General features: G+C 38.2%; 1 protein-coding gene across 1 annotated transcript in view; it reads right to left on the bottom strand.

Moving 5' to 3' along the window:
- Window positions 1–19,957, bottom strand: part of clstn2a (calsyntenin 2a) — a 103,963-nt gene that overhangs the window by 7,114 nt on the left and 76,892 nt on the right. Inside the window, exons 7-12 of the mRNA XM_088429973.1 lie at window positions 18,829–19,014; window positions 18,096–18,353; window positions 16,700–16,821; window positions 6,558–6,720; window positions 541–707; window positions 280–428 (exon numbers count right to left, since the gene is read on the bottom strand). Of these exons, the coding sequence (XP_088286099.1) occupies window positions 280–428; window positions 541–707; window positions 6,558–6,720; window positions 16,700–16,821; window positions 18,096–18,353; window positions 18,829–19,014 (1,045 nt within the window). The remainder of the gene's footprint in view (window positions 1–279; window positions 429–540; window positions 708–6,557; window positions 6,721–16,699; window positions 16,822–18,095; window positions 18,354–18,828; window positions 19,015–19,957) is intronic.

The following is a 19,957-nucleotide window of genomic DNA, read 5'->3' as shown; positions in this document are numbered from 1 at the left end:
TATATTATTTTGGTACCAATTCTTAATATGTATGTACAAATTTGATGTTTTTACCTGGGGTTCTAAACGCATTAGCTATTTAACATACAGTAGGTTCGTATTGCCCGTCATACTGCGAATTTGCCTTACGAGCCCAACCGCGGGATTAATTAATCTAATAACTCGGGGGCCCACTTAATTTGACTTTGCCATTCCTGAATAGACTTATCACATACCTTGAGACAGTCCCTATAGAAAAAAAATGGAAGGGTGGAATTGAAAAATAACAAAAGCGCTCACATTACAGTGGTGCTGATGTGGAGGCGTCGCATGCCTGGCGTTGGGAACTGTCGCGAATTGATGTAGGACACCTTGGTCATGGCTGTGTTGATGCTGTCCAGATCTTCTCCCTCTACTACCAGCATCGACTGCGCTGGGTTAAAATGGAACTGCAGAAAAACACATGCGGCAAAGCTATGAGTACTACTGAACAATAAGAGTGCAATACAATGTGTGTGTGGGTGCTGTAATGCTAACCCTTTCGCCTCAATAACCACACACCTTGATGTCCTTAGCCAGGCTTTCAAGAGAGTTAATATCGAGACCTTCTTTGCAGGCCTGCAGGCAGGAGATAACCTTCTGGGTTTCAATGCGGCCCGGGCGGATTGTCAGGCCCGACAAGCTGCCGCGGAAATACTGGGTGAATCTCGGAGTCGCTACCTCGCCACCTCAACGGGAACCGGGAAAAGAATAGAGGAGATAAGCCAGACGAAGTGAAAGCGGAGAAGGAAGATAAGCGAGGTGAGGTTCAGGTGGGAGGAAAAAAAAAGAAGCGGGTCAATAAAGGACAATTGGAAAGGAACAGAGAAGACGACAATGTGTATTAAAGTCTGCTTCAATGGGAGACGCTTCGTAGACACTGCCCAACTCATGCGAGTACTAAAGGTTTGAACAGTTGTACTTTCTCTCGCTCACGCTCTCTATCTCTCCCCCCCAAAAAAGGTTGCAGTTGCGCAGTAAGTCCAAATTTAGGGCCGCGTGCCTTCAGTGTCAACATTGTAGTATTACGAAGCATAAGAAAAGGCAGAAAAAGGTCCCAATATGAATACATGCCTATGAGAAATGGAGTGTGTGGTTTGAGAAAACGTTTTGCTATGCTATGCTAATATATGCTAATTTCCATAAACCCATCTATGGTGTTTTGGATCGTACACTATGTTTGCACTTTGTTATTATATGGTTGGATGGAATATTTTGTTTAATTACACACCATTTAATTATTTTTGGGGTTTCATGTGCCACTTATGCAGCGACCTTCAACTGAGAGTGACGGCGTGAGTGCAGCCAGCAGATTTTCATTTATTCTGGCATTTAAGGAAAATAATGTTCAATTATTTTTTGTTGTACTGCATTAGATGCTTTCAGCTAAGTTACAGTAGCAGTTACGGCTTTACAATTACTGTAACATTGATTTGAATTCTACATCACATATAAGTTAGCTAGTCACCTAGAGGACCTGTTATCATACCATTTGACCTTTGAACATTTTGGTGTCTCTATTTATTGTATGATGTTGAGTTAGTTTTGTTTTATGTTAGTTATAGAATAAGCTACAACTGGGAGTGGTCGGGTGTTATGTTAGCATTTAGCTAACAAGAGTTTCCTTTATTCTGGCTTTTAAGGAATGCAACATTTAATTTTTGTTGTTGTGCAGTACGAAATGCTTCTTCACCTACGTTACAGTAGTATTTTGAACGTTTACAATTATTGCAAGATTTAATTTCCCATTTATTCTGTTTTGCTTTATTTTTAAGCAAGCTAGTAATCTGGCTGAAGTGTTACCATGTCATTTGTTTTACAGTTTGGGTGTTTCAATTTACTCTATGCTTTACCTCACTTTTGTTCTGTCAGTTTTACTCTAACCTTCTGCTTTGTGCTCCATTTCCTTTTGTCAAAGTGATGTCATATGATCAGCTCCCATTTCTGGACAGCAAATGCATGCCGGCAAACACTAAGGAATATTTGAGTAAGTGCATTTTGAAAAGTTTTTAAATGATTTTATTGTGCCAAAAGCCATTTTTTTTTCCATATACGTCTCAAGCTATATGACAGATTATCACCGTTCCCGGGTGGGTTTGGAGCGTATCCCCCATTGAAGCAGAACAAGCGTGATACACACACAAATCTGAGTGACATTGCTTGAATTCATGTAATCTTAATCACGTAAACACGATACGACAGCCTCCCAACATCTGGCGCGTTGTCATATACATTCTGACACGTCCTCTTAGGAATTTAGAGCAGACGTTTGACAGATGCGATGGATATTCATCCCAGAATGCGATGCAACTGTCACAGCAAAGAAATACTTTTTTTAAGACAATAAATAGAAACACAAGCATGCAAGTCAATGCACACGGCGTCACTTTCAATGAGTATTCATGTCAGGATTCTTGGATTGCTTTTATTTTCTGTGTTCCTTTTTAAGTATTTATGCCACGTCAATGTTTGCCTTCTACATTTATGTATCAGCTGCCGTCAATTGTGCTAGCCTGCTGTTACATTTCCTCCTCAACAGAAGTTCTTGTTTTGATGCTTTCCAAACTGAACGCTCGTCTGCCCCAGGAGACGGCGTTTGGCTCGTTTTTCTTCCTTGTTGTCTTTTAAAGCCACACACTTTTGCTGTGAAGTGAGCGGCGGGACATGTTTATGGTGCATTTTACAGATGCTGCTGTGGCATTTGCGCTGTCTGGCGCAGGCTGATGGACTTAAATGAAGACGGAACTGGGAAATCTACAATCGCCAGTCACAATATTTCACCTAAGAAAAAAGCATCACATTGAGGTGTTTCTAATATTTTCATGACATTATGCAGCTATTATTTTGGAAAAAAATTGTCATAATTAGTGCACAAGTGCAGCAAAATAAGATTGGACTTTTAACGATCCCTCAAACGTGACAAGCATATAATTAAAATACATCATTTATAAGAAGACAAAGCCCTTCCAGAACCAGAATGACACAACATTTGTCTAACATGATTTATGCAAAGTGTATTTAAAGAGAAAGACAATTCAAACACTTCCCAAGAAGAGATCATTTTAATGTTAAAAAAAAGATGCCTGGTGCATTTGATTATTTATAGATTGTATTAACATTATTATATAGATATTATACAAATTAAATGATTGAAATTGGAATAGATTTATGGAAAGAATTATATAAATATTATATAATTATAAAAAATATAATCATTTATTAATTAGGGATGTCTTGAACACATTTTTTAGGGACCTGGGATTGATTGATTCGATACTTCAACAATGTTTTAAGCAAAGGACAGAAAAATAAATGATCCAAGTTATCTTATCTATTTTTTTGTTTAAAAAAATGTGCAACAGTTTTTATATGGCTCGTTTAATTCAATTCATTTTCAGGCTATGCTGACATGTTGCTCATAGTACACAAATACATTTTTTTTTCTATCTTCTATTCTAGCCTATTAAAAATGAAAAAATAATTATAACAACATATTATTCCCCCTCCTCCATGTTGTGATTAAGGCCAAATTTCCAATCAGGTGATCAGGATTCAGACATCTCTATTTGAATTATAATTTGACTGTTTTTGTGGTATTTTACACATGGCGACCGAAGACCCAAGTATTGCATTGTGCACTTAACCAAGGCGGGAATTCCAATAGTTCCTTCAAACAATGAAGAAAAACACACACAAAGAAAAGTCACACAATGTGCTTTGTAAATGCCAACAAATATCTGTCTGCCAGGCGGCAAAACAGAGCGCTCATGTCTCAGTCCACACACTTCATTATTGCCATGTCGACTGTGAGTAAAAAAGGTGGGGGCAGTGAAATGAGAGCCCGAAAGGCAATCTTGCTCACTAATGGCCTGCAAAGTTATCAGTTGCAGCTTAGTGAAGCTTAAGGCAGCTTCATTGGGATGTAATAGCTGGCAAAGTTGCGGCCCATTCACTTGGCCTAATCCTTCCTTCGGGGCCTTTGCTCCCAATCAGACGAACGGAGCAGGCGGGAAACCATGATGGCCAAAAGAAAATTGCAATCACCAGCAAGAGGGACAAATATTTCTAACGACCAGTCACATTTTCCCGTCCTTTTTTGAAGACTCGGATTTAGGCGAGCGATCGCCGCTGTTGGTCTAACCCCCGCCGCCACCTCCCCAAAGCACATTTTCATAATGAAGCTGGAATTGACTCCAACGCGATGATTGCTGCCTATTATTCCCATTTCCTGTTTGATCCCCACTTTGCTACTGCCTCTCGATTTCAAAAGAATTGCTCACAGCCCCCAGGCGTACATCTTAATCGGTATTTATTTTTCTCTCCTCCATTCTCCGCTGGCGCATGCGTGCTTCAAACGTGATTTGAATTCAGCATTGCTTGGCACCGTTTCCATGTTGGCTGAAAGGTTTCGCCATTTTTTGGTTTCTTCCTTTTGGATTCTAAAAATAAGATCGTGAGTAGAATATGCAAGCGTGTATAGTATTTTTTACAGCAGCAAGGTGTGTATTTGCTAGCTGGGCTCTCAGCGACTTCCTGTTCTAATTGTAGAAACCATCAATACGATGCAATGGTATAGCTTGCCGCTGTGCCACATCTGGAACACCACAATCCATAATCATGTAATAACCAGCCGTGGCATTAAAAAAAATAATACAGCAATCTCACCAACAAAATAAATAATATTATTACATACTGATGTACTGTACATATCAAATCATTCTATTCTATTCTCTTGCACAGCGCACTTTGAGTTGACAAATTGGCTGTTACAATTTTGCAGTGACCAACCAATTCAAGGACAAAAAAACGTATGGGACAGGATTTGAGTCAAAATTAATCACACATATACAAATGTTTTTCAGATCCAGGAACAGATTTGCAATTTTCATGTGTTTGTTAATGTTGTTGTAGGGATTTATCATGACTTAGCATTTGTAAATGTTCAGTTCCGCTTGTGAGTTTTCGAACGTGCGTTTGTGGAAAGGCGAGCACGCGCATTTAATTTTTGAGACCGGCATCACGCTGCGTCTGAAGACCCATTCTTCTTTCGTCCACGAGGGGGCAGTCTTGCTGTCTCCATTGAAAGGAAGAGAGCAGTCTCACTTTGTGTTTAAAATTCGAAATTGAACGATCTAAAACGGGCCTTTTATTATGTGTTTATTTAACACAAGTTGGAGAACAAGAAATAAACCTCATTTGTTTATCAAGCTTGTTTTCATATGTTTTTCCTTCACCCGGAAGACACTTTTCTCTCTGCCGCTCTTTAGCTAGCATAGAAGAAGAAATGTCTCCTTCTCAAGGCGGCGTTAATATCGAAGGATTATATTTTTGAATCTGTAAACCACACGTGAAAATCACAAATGTAAGTGGGTTATTTGACAAATCTCACCCAATAAAAACACTGCTGAATTTAAAATATGGCCAACACTAAATTCCGAAGACCCTGGGAAGGAAGATTGTCGTGGAAACACATTCCACATTTCACTTAGATGATTGTATTGTAAAATAGCTACAACGTTTTTTAAGGTTAAAAGTATTTTTTTTAAATTCTATTCTTACACTAGTTTTTTTTTTTTTTAATATGGTACCCCAAAAAATGTTTCCTGCACTTTATCATCCAAATATTGACTGAAGAATTTATGGCCATGCAAATTTGAGGTGTAGTATATTGGTGAGGCCTTATGTAAAAACAAGTAATATTACAATCATTTTTCATAGTTTAATGCTTGCAATAACAGCTTCTCTACAAAACGCAAGCTCATCTTGAATACTGCGCAGAGAAAATGTTTACAAGACATCGTAAGTCTCCCCATGTTTATTAATGGGCACTTTGCGAGTGGGCTCAGGTCTTTCATGTGTGTGTGCGTTGTGTGTGTGTGTGTTTGTGTACGTGTGTGTGTGTGTGAACAAAGCGCGAAATTACAGGAGCTGTACTGTCAGGTCATTAAAGTGACTCCATTTTATTCCTCGACGGGAAACACGGATTCCTTTCTATTTGTTCAAGTGAATGTACCCAGGAACTAATTGGGACATGCTGTCTATTAATAGATGAGGGGACACTATATGAGGAAATAGGAGACATTGCCTCTGTTGTTCTTGCGTGATTTAACATATGCAAAAAAAAAAAAAAGTTTTTTTCCACTGTTAATGTGACTCTGTATTTAACTTTTTAAGGCGAGAAACCTGATTGTATGTATTGTGTAAGTTTACACACCCTTCAAACAACCCTATTCCAATTCATGTTCAATAGATGAAACCCTCTTAAGGTTTTTTTTTTTTTTTTGCTTGCTAGCAGAGGCCAAAGGGTTTTGTGCTAACACCGCTATTCAGTAGTGTTCAGAATAGTGTGCAGAAGTGAGGAAAATATGTTTTGAATTGATTTATCCTGATCTTTTTTTATATCACCAAAACCTTTGAAGAGTGACATGTAAGCTTTGTATTATTACTGCATATCAAACTAGCATCACTTTGGAATGCGATGAAGTATACATGAAAAATGGACTGCTTTTTCCCGCTGACACACACATACATATACCAACCTTGCCAGCAGGCCCCAACTGTGAGCTGCGTATGGATGTTGGAGGCATGGATGGGCCAGTCATCTGTCACCAGGTAGGGTTCATAGGTCACCCCGTCCACAAAGAGCGTCACGGCAGGGAACTCCACATTGATCACGTAATAGTGCCACTCTTTGTCACAGATCTGCAGAATGAGAAGAAGACAGACCGCTTGGTCACTAAGCAACAAGACGGTTTTCAAGACGGGACTTCAGCACTGGACCAACAAAAAAGGAATGTAGTCAATGAAATAGGCCAGTTAAAAATGCATAGGAAATGATGTCTGTTTGTGTAGATCTACACGTTACAACAAGTTATAAGAGCAATACATTCGTCTCATGTAAGATAGCCAGCATGACTGGGGCAGTAGTTGTTTGCGCCGCCTTTCAGTCTCAGTTTTTACAAACTGAAATGCATACGATACAAAATCTTGCTTAACACATTCAATGCAATGAATGTGTGTTTATGTGCACACACACACACACACACACATATATATATATATATATATATATATATATATATATATATATATATATATATATATATATATATATATATATATATACACATACTACTTGGCTTTGATTTAGCAAACTATAAACTGTGTATATATATATATATATATATATATATATATATATATATATATATATATATATATATATATATATATATATATATATATATATATATACAGTATATAGTTTGCTAAATCAAAGCCAAGTATTTCTTCAAGCACGTCTACTGGCATTCTGCTTCTATTGAAGTGCCCTGAGCAAAAAAGCTTTTGAGGTTGTTGTGAGTTTTAGACCACCCGCACTTTCTGTGAAGGATTTACGTCATTCGTTTGCACTTAAGAGGGAAACATCTTTTCATTTTCCACCCAAAGATAGGAAAACAGCAGGAATTAATGTGTTTCTAGTGGCCGAGCACACACACCTCCAAACACTTTGTGCTTATCCTGGCAGTGAAATAAACAAATGGGAAATTGGGAATTTAAGGAGACATACTGTGCTCATTGTAAACCAAAGTGAAATCCATTTTTCAGGGTAGAGAATAATTTGATGAATTCTATTCAACATTAATCGATGTATAATTGTGGTGTCTGCATTTTGTAACAAGTTTATGATCATGATTATTCTTACACTGTCTTATACAGTATTTTCATGTATTTCTATATCATATGGTATATGCTATGATGGCATACTTGATACAGTATATATACACACACATATACCATATTTATATATATATATATATATATATATATATATATATATATATATATATATATATATATATATATATATATATATATATATATATATATATATATATATATAATTCTGAAATATATGTATGTATATGTTTATACATGGTGTTTTACAATAGTACTTAACCATATTTGTAAAATCTTGTTTACCTGTGGCTTTAGTAAAGTGTGGAGAGTCCCTGCATTTGAGTCTCTTCCATGACCATGTTTTTGTGGTTGAATTAAAAAAAATAAAGCAGTAGGGTATTCTGTGAGCGGAGGCTTAAATACTGATTCAAGGTCACAATTTTTCTGTTCTATTAAGTCAGAAGTTGTGCAGTGCTTAATTGCTTAGAGTGTGTTGAAGAGTCGAGAACTGCAATTTTCTTTTTGACATGCTGGGCCCTGTACAAAGAAGTGATGTGTGTTTTTCCAAGACACAAATATAGTTTCATCGAAGAACCTTTTTCAGGAATTAATACATGCTTGAATGAGAAAGGAAAGTGATGTGAAGCGAACTATCATAAAACCACAAAATGTTATGCACAAGTCTGTTTTCGTAATGTGTATTTACAAATTTAATTTTCCACAATGCATCTGAGGGGCTGTTTGAAAAAGGTTGCATTTCAATTTTCAGCAGCTCACATTCAGGGTTTGGATGTGCACTTGACTAGACAAGTGGAATTAATTGATTTTTAAAAGCTGTCTGGCTGAGTGCCTGCGGAAATGAGTGCTAAGTTGGTCGGCCTAAGTACTACATTCTCTCCCACAACTCACCACCCAATACTGTTTTGGATGTCTTTAACAATGTTAGATTTTTAAAAAAAACAAATTCGTATACTGATTACAGTACCTCAAGGGGAAATTCAGTAGAAATTCCGCTGTGTATTTTTTGCAGGTGTACAAGACATCAGGGTAAAACCAAAAAAGCTCTGAGGTGCCTTGCTCAAGGGTACTTCAACAACAGCAGACTTTCAACAACTCCATGCCATTTCATTTCATTTGATTTTTTTCCCATAAGCAAGAGGACAGAATTCAGTTTTCTGTTGCATTTTTGATGGTGAGGCTTATACTCCGGTGCGGCTTATAGTCTGAAAAATACAGTATTTATTCTTTCAACAAAAGAAAATATAATGATTATAATGTTTATTTGAACCCTTGTGGCATTGTGTTACAAATAATGAATGTTTTTTTTATGTTATCATAAAATAATCAAGGGGGGGAAAACACTAGAGAGTTGAAATTTTTAACAGATGATTAAAACATGTAAATTTCAATATGCAACGATTGTGGCATTTCTATGTGGATTCTGGCATTTCTGTGATTGCAGCTGGACGTGTGAGATTTTGTGTCCAAAAATAATCATTGTACAAATTTTGGACCATATAAAACCATTATAATTACAATTTTTGAGATGCATTTTAATAGGATTTATGGCATTGACTTGCGATTTTTGCAGCATTCCGTTGTCTATGTCAGCAAACAGAAAACTCTTTGTTGACTTGTGTTTCACCCCAAGACAGTAGGTGGCAGCAGAGACCAGTTAAAGTGTCATCATCACGTCACAGACGTATTGTACCATTTTTAAATTTTTTGTATGGATAGAACTGATGCCACTGAACAATTTCTGTGGTTGAAGGAAAAAAATATTCATAATTATTACACCTTTGAAAGCATTTACAAAATTAGGGGGAAAATGCAATGTGTATTGTTTGAAGTGCGTGCACATGGGTTAAACAGCTAATGCTTGCATGCTAACGCGCTACTATCGAAAATACATAGATGGAATAAGTATCTAATGTTTTTTTTTGTAACTACAAAGAAAAAAAACCCCGGAAAACTCATATAGTCTACCTATTGAGCCGCTTTCAGCAGTAATAGTAATGGTTCAATTATTTTTAGTGTACAATTATTAGCTTTCGAAACACAATTTTCCACCTGCTGTGGACTGTAAATGATATCACATTGGCGCTCTGCGTCAGTTTGGAAGTGCGGTACCCTTCATAATGTTTACTAAGAAAGTGCACCGCTAGTACATCATGTAAAACATTAGTCGGGAGTTATGTTTTATTGGACCCAATAAAAGACATTGTTGATCTTGTTATATGCCCAGACATCTTCACGAGGAGCTGATACATTTGGCACAGTGAAATTATTCTGACTTCATTCTGCGTGTGTCCTTGCATTAATGTGGCCATATAACAGCAATCTACTGCAAGTTTGAATTGATTTGCCATCTCTCTTTTTTTTGCTTAGAGTACAAGACACGGAAGAGGGAGGCATAAGCCGTTGATGTTTAACCAAGCTCACTGAAAGCTTATGTGGGACTAAGAAAACAGACAGCATGTGGACTCAAAGGTCTCCTGAGTGAAGGACAGTGCCCTTAGTTAGCCACTTTAAAACAGACATGTGTGTAGAAACAACACTTATTATCTTAGAAAAAAAATGTATAGCTAGTTTGCTTTTGGTTACATGTGCTTAGTGTGTTTACTTTTTGGACAATATCCCACTAATCCTCGTGTGGTATTTTGTCCAATCTTTTGACTTTTACATCAAAGGCATTTCACATCAAAAGGAAAGACAGTGGGGAGCTGAAATTTCACCCAACATGTCAACATCGCACGACTACTTCACACTACCAGGAGCGTGGCATCCCTTGGCTAAAATACTGCGGGGATAATGTGGAAGAAAATAACCCAAAAATGGTCAAAATACTACACAAGGGTTAACTTTGAATCTTTGCAGTTGTGAAGGGAGAGATGGGACTAAGTAATGAGCACTTGCGCATTCAATAGTCGAGACCGAAACGATCCAGCCCATCTGCTTGCAAACAAGGGGTTGCTTCTAATCAGCGCCATGCACGGCACAACAAGCGCTTTGCATGCAGGTAGATGACGCGGATAAGTTGGGGACGCTTTCGCCACCGCTTCCGCTACTCATTGGCGGTAATTGAACTCCGACATATAGCTTTGTGATGAATGATGCTCGGCAAGCGCTTTGCTGGCAGTGAAATTGGACCACTTATCTGCGGAGTACAACCCGCCACGGCGTTACGCAGCGCTAATTGTGCTTCCAAACAGCTGCCAGCGTAAATGAATGCTCCGTTCTCTCAGCTTGAGCAAAATCTCAGCCCGTAAAGAAGGCGTTCCCCCGTCGTATCACTGTTCATCATTCACACCGCTTTGGGATGGTCTGATAATGATCGAAACATCCATGCTAATTTAGCTTAGCTCATCTATTGCTTCACGTTATGTTAGCTTTAAGATAGTGTGATGAGATTTCCAAAAAGAAAAAAAAAAACAGGATGTGACAAGTTTGCCAAAAATGAAATATGCAGTCAATTCTCATCAGGAATGGTTCGTAACAAAATTAATCGTGAGTCACTCTAGTGATGGGGTTTTTTGTTATTACCTTAGCTAATGCTACATGCTATCTTGCATGTGAATTCAACAGTACTAAACTAGTCAATGCAGTCACTATAATCCAATTTTTTTTTTTTTGTTTGGTCCCAGTGTTGTGCCAGTATAAATGTTTAGCTATAGACGTTTGAGATGTACTACTGTGTGAGTGGTCATTGAACGCATCTCCAGTCAACTACATTACGTTACTTGTTTTTTTTGTTTCTACACATAGCTAACGATGGTTGAATGCGAGCATTTTATTTTGTCAAACAAAAGCTTGGGACCTTGCAAAAGTCTGACTTCATTTCCCATGATTTGTTGAAAGAAAAAGTTCTAGTTCCAGTATGATGTAAACGTGAAAGTAAACTGTTTTTGATTAGTTTATCGTATAAATGATCAAGCCCCAAACAATTGGTTTGCTGGAATGATTAAAAAAAAACTAAAAAACAAAAACACGGTACTTCGAGATGCGTTCTACATAAAATCAGAACAAATCAATGGGACTTGGGACAGAAGACTAAAAATTTTGACTTTCTGGTCACCCAAAGTCAAAATCGCGTTAGAGTAAATAAAGTTTCATTGGACAAGTTAATATGGTTATTTCAATAGACAAAAACTTCAATTGTATGTGACAGACACTAATTGGTAACTTTGCTTGATCAGCTGTCAAGGAATGATATTAATATTTTTATTTTGCGTATATGAATCCACCACATGATCATAAATGAGCATTTTGTAACCGCAAACTGGAAGTATGTGCTCATATAAATTTTAGCTCCCATGTTTCTTGGCTACAGTGGCGTATTTTCCATTTTTTGGCCATTTTCAAATGCTCCTTGTCAGACACACAAGTTTCGCAAACTTTTATAAAGTCATACTGAAAAGAAAAAATAATCTTAAAAAATATCTTCTTTTGTATACTCTTTCTGTCAGGCTAACAGGACTATAGATCCAATCTCAATTTGTATTTGTCCAAGTGTCTGACTTAGTTCTCCACTGCCAACGCGTATTCAATAAGGACCAACTAGCGTGTTGTGTGCAGGTTTCCATCAGAAGCCGCATTCCTTCCGCGTGTTCGATCCATTTGGCAAATGGAGAGCTCTTTCCCGCTCACTGCCAACTTTCTTTCATGGCTCTCTGCCTCTCTCTAGGGTGACAATTGAAAAATCAATGGAGCTAAATGGAGTTGCAGCGGAAGCCATCCAAGTGTCCTTCCTGACATGCGGCGTTCACCTCCCCCTCCTCCTCGTCCTCTCTTTTGCCACGCCAACATTGCACACAAATCCCATTGACCTTGTCGGTGTAACACACATGGCTTCGTTCCACTCAATGGGGATTTTTAGGGGTACCAAAACAACACCGGCTCAAGAGCACAGTTCATTTATTTGTTTATGTATGGAGAAAATACCCACAAAATTTCATCTTTTGTCAAATCGCTAACTTCAATCGTAACTTCAATTTTTTTTTTTGCTATCACTCGAGGAAGACGGCTCTTTCAGCCAAATAAGCAGAGTTTTCACAAACATATGTGCATTTTTATATCATCTTTATTCTTACCCACAATAATTTCCGTAAGAGGATGAGCTAGAGAGCGGAAGTCATTTGGTTGTTGGCAGCCAGCGCCTGTTGCAGCTAATAGTATTTCATGTTAGCTGAGGTTGTTACGGCATTATTTTCAAAAAAAAGAAGCAAGCAGGCTGAAACAACGTCCGAGTCACACAAAACGGAGAGGATGGTGTAAAGGTTATGATGTCTCCCGCTGATCCAATTAACGGTGGCAAGGTGTAAAGCTGTATGAATCGTTTAGAGAACGCGGAAAAGTATTCCGTTTGACTTCTTTATTAATTATACTTTTGCCATATAGACACAAGAATAAACTTGGTGAAACAAGTATTCTGTGCAATTTTGGGTATTTATGATTAAATGTGCTGCGTCGCAAGACAAAGGAAAAATAATTGCTTCGAGCGCATTTAACTGACCACTCACAATGTGGGAAATCTGAAACACACGTATTATTCTTAGTATTTTATGTGCCCGCACGAGTCACACGGTGGCGCAGCACATGTCGACACATAATAATCATAGGTAGGGCCTGACAGATTCATCAGTCGGTCGATTAAATTGGCTGATTTTGGCCACAAATAATCAACCAATATTTGCTGATTATTTGAAATTTTGACCTTTCTGTATCGTAAACATTTACTGCAACTGTATACAAGTACCACTGGTCTATACAAAATAAGGTTAGTTTAATAATCAAATACAATGAAATCCAGTGTGTGCTAATGTCGTGAATTATAACTGATATTTATGGTCATGCCTATTCTATTTTGCGCATGTAATTTCCTTTTTTCAATTTTGTTGTATAAATCTTGCACAATGACAGAAAGTATTCTATTCTATTCTGTGATCAGATGTGACTGAAATCATGTCACCGTTTTAGTTTTTAGACGCTGATGCCAGATATTTGTGTATGAATACTTATAAAATACTAAAAGCGGACAAAAAGCTGTTTTCCACATGAGACTGACTCTTATTCTGTGGTTTGAAGCGATTTGATTGTATTCTTCAAGAATTTGGGTTGCGTTTTCTTTGACCTTTCCCCCGTTGCTTGAGGGTGCACATGATTTTTGGATGATGTTAGCTCAGGTTCCAAAAGCAGCGCTTCACTCGTTGGTTTGCAGCCCGGCTAGACAATAAGAAGTCGGGCGAGAGTCCTCATTGGCCAGCCAGTTCATGTTCTCAGCGTCTGCCAACGCAGATGCCGTGTCCTCCTCAAATATTTTCTTTCACACATCTTGCTGGCGCCAAAGCCCGCTTTGTGATGCGTGCACTCCTGTGGGTCCCCTTTTTTTTTGCCTGGCCATATTAGGCTGTTTAAAATACAACCAAGGGCTGGTACTCAATGAATAAAGAAACTTTAGTGACGTTAGTAATTACTTAAAGTAATTGATTATTGAATTACTTTAGTATTAGCTGTTTTAGATGCTCCTTTAGCCAAAAACCTAAAAATAAATTTGAAAAAATAAATAAGTACCTGGGTTTGAATGTCCGGACTTGAAAAACGTCAAAGTATATCATTGGGATTGAATGAGTTCAGTACTAATGTAATCAACTACTTTAGGTATTTAACCCTTTCCCTGCCAATAACGGCTATAGACGTCAAAGATCCTTTTTTAATTGGCCTGGCAGTGAATGAGGTAATTGTGTGGGTATTTTTGCCAAGGTAACCCCCGCAATAAACGTGGGAACACTGTAGATGTTTTGCGCCCGTTTGAGCGGACACACCAACACCATCTGAAGCCTGTGAAAAGGTTTGATATTTTATCATTTTAAAGCCTCATTTTACATACCGTACTTGGCAATTTTGTATTCAAAATTGGCAGGCTTCTTCACACTCATCTCAGTAGCGCGTCTAATTTACTAGACAATTTTATTTGTACTTTACTGGGATTTTAAAGTCGGTGGACTGAGCCTGGCACTTCTTCAGCATCTGCTATTTTGAAATTATTTTTTTATAGAATTTTTACATTACACTATGTTTTCCAGGAGCAGAAATGTGAGGATATTCAAGACTAAAATAACCGCTGCATGACTTTTGTCTTTTAGTATCTTGTGTTTGTGTGTGCGTGTGTGTGTGTGTGGGGGGGTGTCAGGTAAATAAAGATGAAAGAGTGCAGGTGACGAAATCTAACACGGCAGATGAGAGGAGACGAGATGACGGAGTCTAAACAAACTGTGAAGAGACAATATGTTGACTTTCATTAAAAGACTGCAACAAACTAAATTTACTTTTCAGTTCAGCGATGGTGAAAGACGCCTTGGGAGGGAGTGTGCGGATGTGAGCGGGGCAGGGTGACAAACAGCACAGAAATAGACTGGAATCACTTTTGATAGAGTCAAGACCTTGAAAGGGAAAAATAGAAAATGAAGTGCCATATTGCAGTAATTTCTGGCTGGCGGAGGATGACAACACAACGGAGCTGTATCATTTGTTATCCCGGAGAGCGCCGGCTATGTTTCAAGATGATTCAACAAATTCAGAAGAGAGAGAGAAAAAAAAAATGAAACAATGGCCCACTGTTTTTTGAGTGAGTTTGTCCGTTATGATGTTTGCAAACCACTTCCTGGTTTCGGCGGAGAGGGATTTCAAACTTTGCTATGGAGAACATGAAAATAAAATCAATAAATAAAAATAATCCAGAAGTACAATACAAAGAAAAAGTTTGACAACTACGTGATTCGGCACGCTGCAGTAATAATAGTCGTTTTCACAAAAGATGAACAATATATTATACACTCATGAGTATTATTATATGTGAGTAGTGTTATACTCATATGTACATGTGTTACTAATGTTTGGGTTCAAATATCCATTGCTTCAAGTTATAACACGGCAACATCGATACTAACATGAACTTTTTGCAATGTGTTAGCATTGGTTGTTTTTATGTTTGGCAGAAGCTGATAGGCTCTTGTTGCGAATGGGAGGGCAAAAGGAAGACTTGAAAATGGAGGAGCATATGTGACTTTATAAAACGTCTTGATGGCACCTCTGATCAAGGTGTGATGTGCATTCTTTGTAGATTTTACTAGCACAGAAGCAGCCCAAGTTCAGCTTACCACATAAATGCAAAGCAGCAACAAAAATACTGCACAAGGGTTAAACACAGCGCTTAATGCTTCATGCTTAATCTAGCTCTCATATCACATATTTTCGTGGCTCAGGTCACTCATAAGTCATAAGTAAGCTCGGCCTCTGGTTCAGGAAGAGGGATGTTGTTTTTTTATTTCATTTTACATTGAAAGGAAAAACGTAACATCAAAAAACACAAATGAGAAAACATCCCAAGTCCATACCTATAACCGAAAAATAAGTCGAAATGCATGAAGCGCTGCTGGCAAAGTTATTTTCCGTGACTAAAGAGTGTTTTCAATTCGGCTACGCTAGGGACTTAGCGAACAAAGTAGCGCTGTTTTCTCCCCTCTCCACTCCTTCAATGAGCAGAGGCAAGTGTGAAGAAATGCGGGCAGGTGAGGGCCTGCGGTCTCTTAACCGCACCAAAAAATAGATAGCTTCTCGCTTGCTGCGAAAAATCACCCTCAAACTATCCTCTATTTCTCTTACACACACACGCAGGAAGGTTGTTCTACCATAGTGGGGACATTTCATTGTTATATTACACTTCCCGTTCCCTAACCATTGGCAACATTGCCTAACCCCAAGCCTTACCCCAACCTCAACCAAAATCCAATTCAAACCTACAATCTAAAAGCAAGTCCTGACACACCAAAAAAAAAAGGTCTGAACTTGTGGGGTCCTCCAAAATGGTTCCAAAGCTTCAAGAGGTCCTCACAAAGATTTGGGTTATGATTTGGTCTCCATCTTGCGGGAAAAACAACAGACACAAGTATACACACACATGCACACCTACACACACGCGCACTCCCCCACACACACACACTACCTGCTCCAGCTTCCAGTGGAATTCAGCAGGTCTGAAAGTATCGAGCTGGCTGAAATCTCTTCGAAGCAGAAAGACCAGCCTGCAGTTGTGAATGTACAGAGAATAATGGTGGCGATTCATTTCTGCAAAGCAGACAAAAAAAAAAATTGCGGTTACACATGGAGGAACCAACATATGACTTCTTTTTATTCCTCATTGCGTCCCATTAGATATTTCCGGCTGTGTGAAATGAAGGCTTTTTGCAAACTTCCCATTCAATGTTAGAAAATCACAAGTCATTTCCGACTTTAATATATGCTGGCCAAATATAAATAGAGCTATATATTGGAGAAATGAAATGAATCGTAGAAAGGGTCGCACATTCAACAATTGTGTCCAACGTGGCGTATATACATAAAGCTATCTCATTTCCACTTGGGTCACCTGATTCAATGTCGTTCTATGGACTGACATTAAATCCACAGTGACAGCATTCAAATCATTGAGGTGATATCTGTTCCCTGCCATCCATCCGGAATTGGTTTGCAATAGAACATTGAGTTGGGAAATCTTATATGTGTGTCCTTTGCCCTCGCGCAACACAATCAACGTCCGGGATAAAATGAGATTACATATATGCTGTGTCCAACGTTATTCTAAATTCAATCATCAAGTCCATTTTGTGTAGCGGAAAATACATTAGGCATGCAGTATGCACAAGTGATGCTGACATTGTCGCAGAATGATCTTTAAATAATGTGCAGCCAGGGGCGGAGCAACAAGGTGGCCAGAAAGCGGCCACCCACCCATTGTCATTTTTGGGGAAAAAAATGAGGTCATTTTTATGCTATTTTTACTTGCATACATAATTGCACTACCACAATTTCTAGCTATCAATTGATTATTCAAATGGTTACATAAATGCATTATTTATTATAGAGGTACCATGGAGACTCCACTGAAAAAAATTATAGCTACGCCCCTGTCATTACCAGACAAGTATTTGTTATGAACTTTTACCATAGAAATTTTCAAGCGGCGAAAACGTGTGTTTAGAACCACATGGCTGGACAATCAAAGTTTTTAGTAAATTTTTCACTCTGGGGTGGAAATGTTATGAACACTGGTTTCCCATGAGGAGTGTCCACACCTGCTTTTGACTTCTTCACCTGACTCGGATTACAGATCGCTACAACGGTAGCTTTTTTTGTTGTTGTGTCGTCATGGCGGCCGACTTTAGAATGATGTCACGAAGAGGGTGCGGTAACCACAGGGGTGCTGCTTCAGTCAACGAGACGTTTCGATTCCCAATAAGAAAACTAATATTTCATAAACACGTCAGAATCAATAAGATTTTCGGTGTTTTTCACGTTGTTGGTGAAATGATTCGTAAGCAAAGATGCGTTTATGTCCTTACCGGTTTTGTCCGAGTTGCAGAGTAAAGTCTCCTTCTCGGCCCTGAGTCCCAAACTGGGGCCGTGTTTCATCCAGGTGGCAATGGTGAACTGATCCGTCAGGTTTTGGGGAACCACTCGATCGGGAACGTTTGCCGCCTGCCGTCCGTCAAATTTGTAGATGAGGTCGCTGTCACGCCCGCTGTCGCTCAGCAGAGACGCTGTCCAGTTGGCGGACGGGCTCGGGGACGGCAGAAGATCCGTACTGCCCGATGCCGCGCCTGGAGACGGGCGAAATATACATACACACATATATATATATATATATATATATATATATATATACAGTACATACACACACATATATATATATATATATATATATATATACATATATATATATATATACATATATATATATATATATATATATATATATATATATGGAATGCAATCATGAACATGTCACACTTTGGAATGGCTCAAGAGACTTTATTAAAAATATGAAATGGAATTCTAAGCAGTCTCCACAATAGGCACACTGCAAATTTTTCGAATAAAATGGGGCCAGTCATCAAATGCAATTTCTTATGTTTAATTAAAATGTCATTGTCTCTCATCATAACAAGGCGCTGCTGCTAAACACCAGCGAGATCCTTCAAATCCATCCCTCTCGCTTTTATTCTATTATTCCAATAGTTGCTTCTGCTCTGACCTAATTTATTTTTTGGAGCCACTCTGATGTTTTTCACTCACCGCAGAGTTTTTGCAGGGACTTTTCCGAGTAGGTTTCCCGGTCGCAGCCCTTGCCGATGTGACTGGTCTGCAGTTCCAATGTCACCTTGATTCCCGACAGGGGCTCGCCGCACGTTTCCAAGTGCAACTTTGGAAACAGGGGCTTGCTGCCCGTGCCCGGTTCATAGTCCACGCGCTTGCTCCAGCCTGAAAGGATCACATCCATTATTACTAGTGATAGAAAAAAAAAAATCTTCAATTAAAAGTAATCTGCCATTGAGTTTTATGTTTTTAGATACAAATTTACAACGGTGCCTTGAGATATGAGTTTAATTCCTTATTTATGCTCAGGACTCAAAACACATAAATCATCTTTTCGTTCACGCTTTGAAATAAGAGAAATAACACGCTATAATATTGCACTTATGGCAAATACAATTCTGATTTAAGGGGTCAAGGAGGCTGATAATTGGAGTTGATATTTAAAAGGTTAAAAAAAAAAAAATCCAGCTCTCAAGTTTATTGAAATCAAAACAAAAGTATATATTTTTTAAAAACATATATGTTCTCTATTTTCTTAAAAAAATACATTCATGTTTACTACCAAATTCTAACAAAATATCCAAATTAAAAATGAAAAAAATAGCACATTCTAATTTTCCACAGCGAAATAAATTTTCTAAAATGGATCATTTCAAAAAGTGAAGTGTCCCCAGACTCAACAAAATCTCTTCTAACATTGATGGAAATTTTTTGACAAATATTTCCCTGAAGTTAACAGTTTTAAATAGATTTATCATCAGCAACCCGATCTTTAAAAGTGTCCGCTGCTAATAATCAAAATACCAAATATCATTGCGATAAACAACCAAAACAATAATTAGCCTATTGCTATCCCAGTGTGCACACATTGGCCACCCGAGGGCAGTATAATGCAATCATGCAAACACAAATCAAGATGAGTTTCACAACTACTTTATGTGACGCAGTCTTTTGTTGTTTACACACAGAATAAAATATATCTGAATATTGTTATGTTTTTTCCTGTTTTTCTCCACCATTGGTGGTTTATAAATTCATTGCTTGACGCCTGTTTATGGCATTTCTTTCTTATTGGGGTCAACTTTAAGGGAAATGATGTTGTCGTGGT

Source organism: Hippichthys cyanospilos, chromosome 12 (genome assembly GCF_059441005.1).
Source record: "Hippichthys cyanospilos isolate Australia breed blue-spotted pipefish chromosome 12, RoL_Hcya_1.0, whole genome shotgun sequence".
Lineage (NCBI taxonomy): Eukaryota > Metazoa > Chordata > Actinopteri > Syngnathiformes > Syngnathidae > Hippichthys > Hippichthys cyanospilos.
Note: the sequence above shows the minus strand (reverse complement) of the source record. Positions and strands in the feature narration are given on the sequence as shown.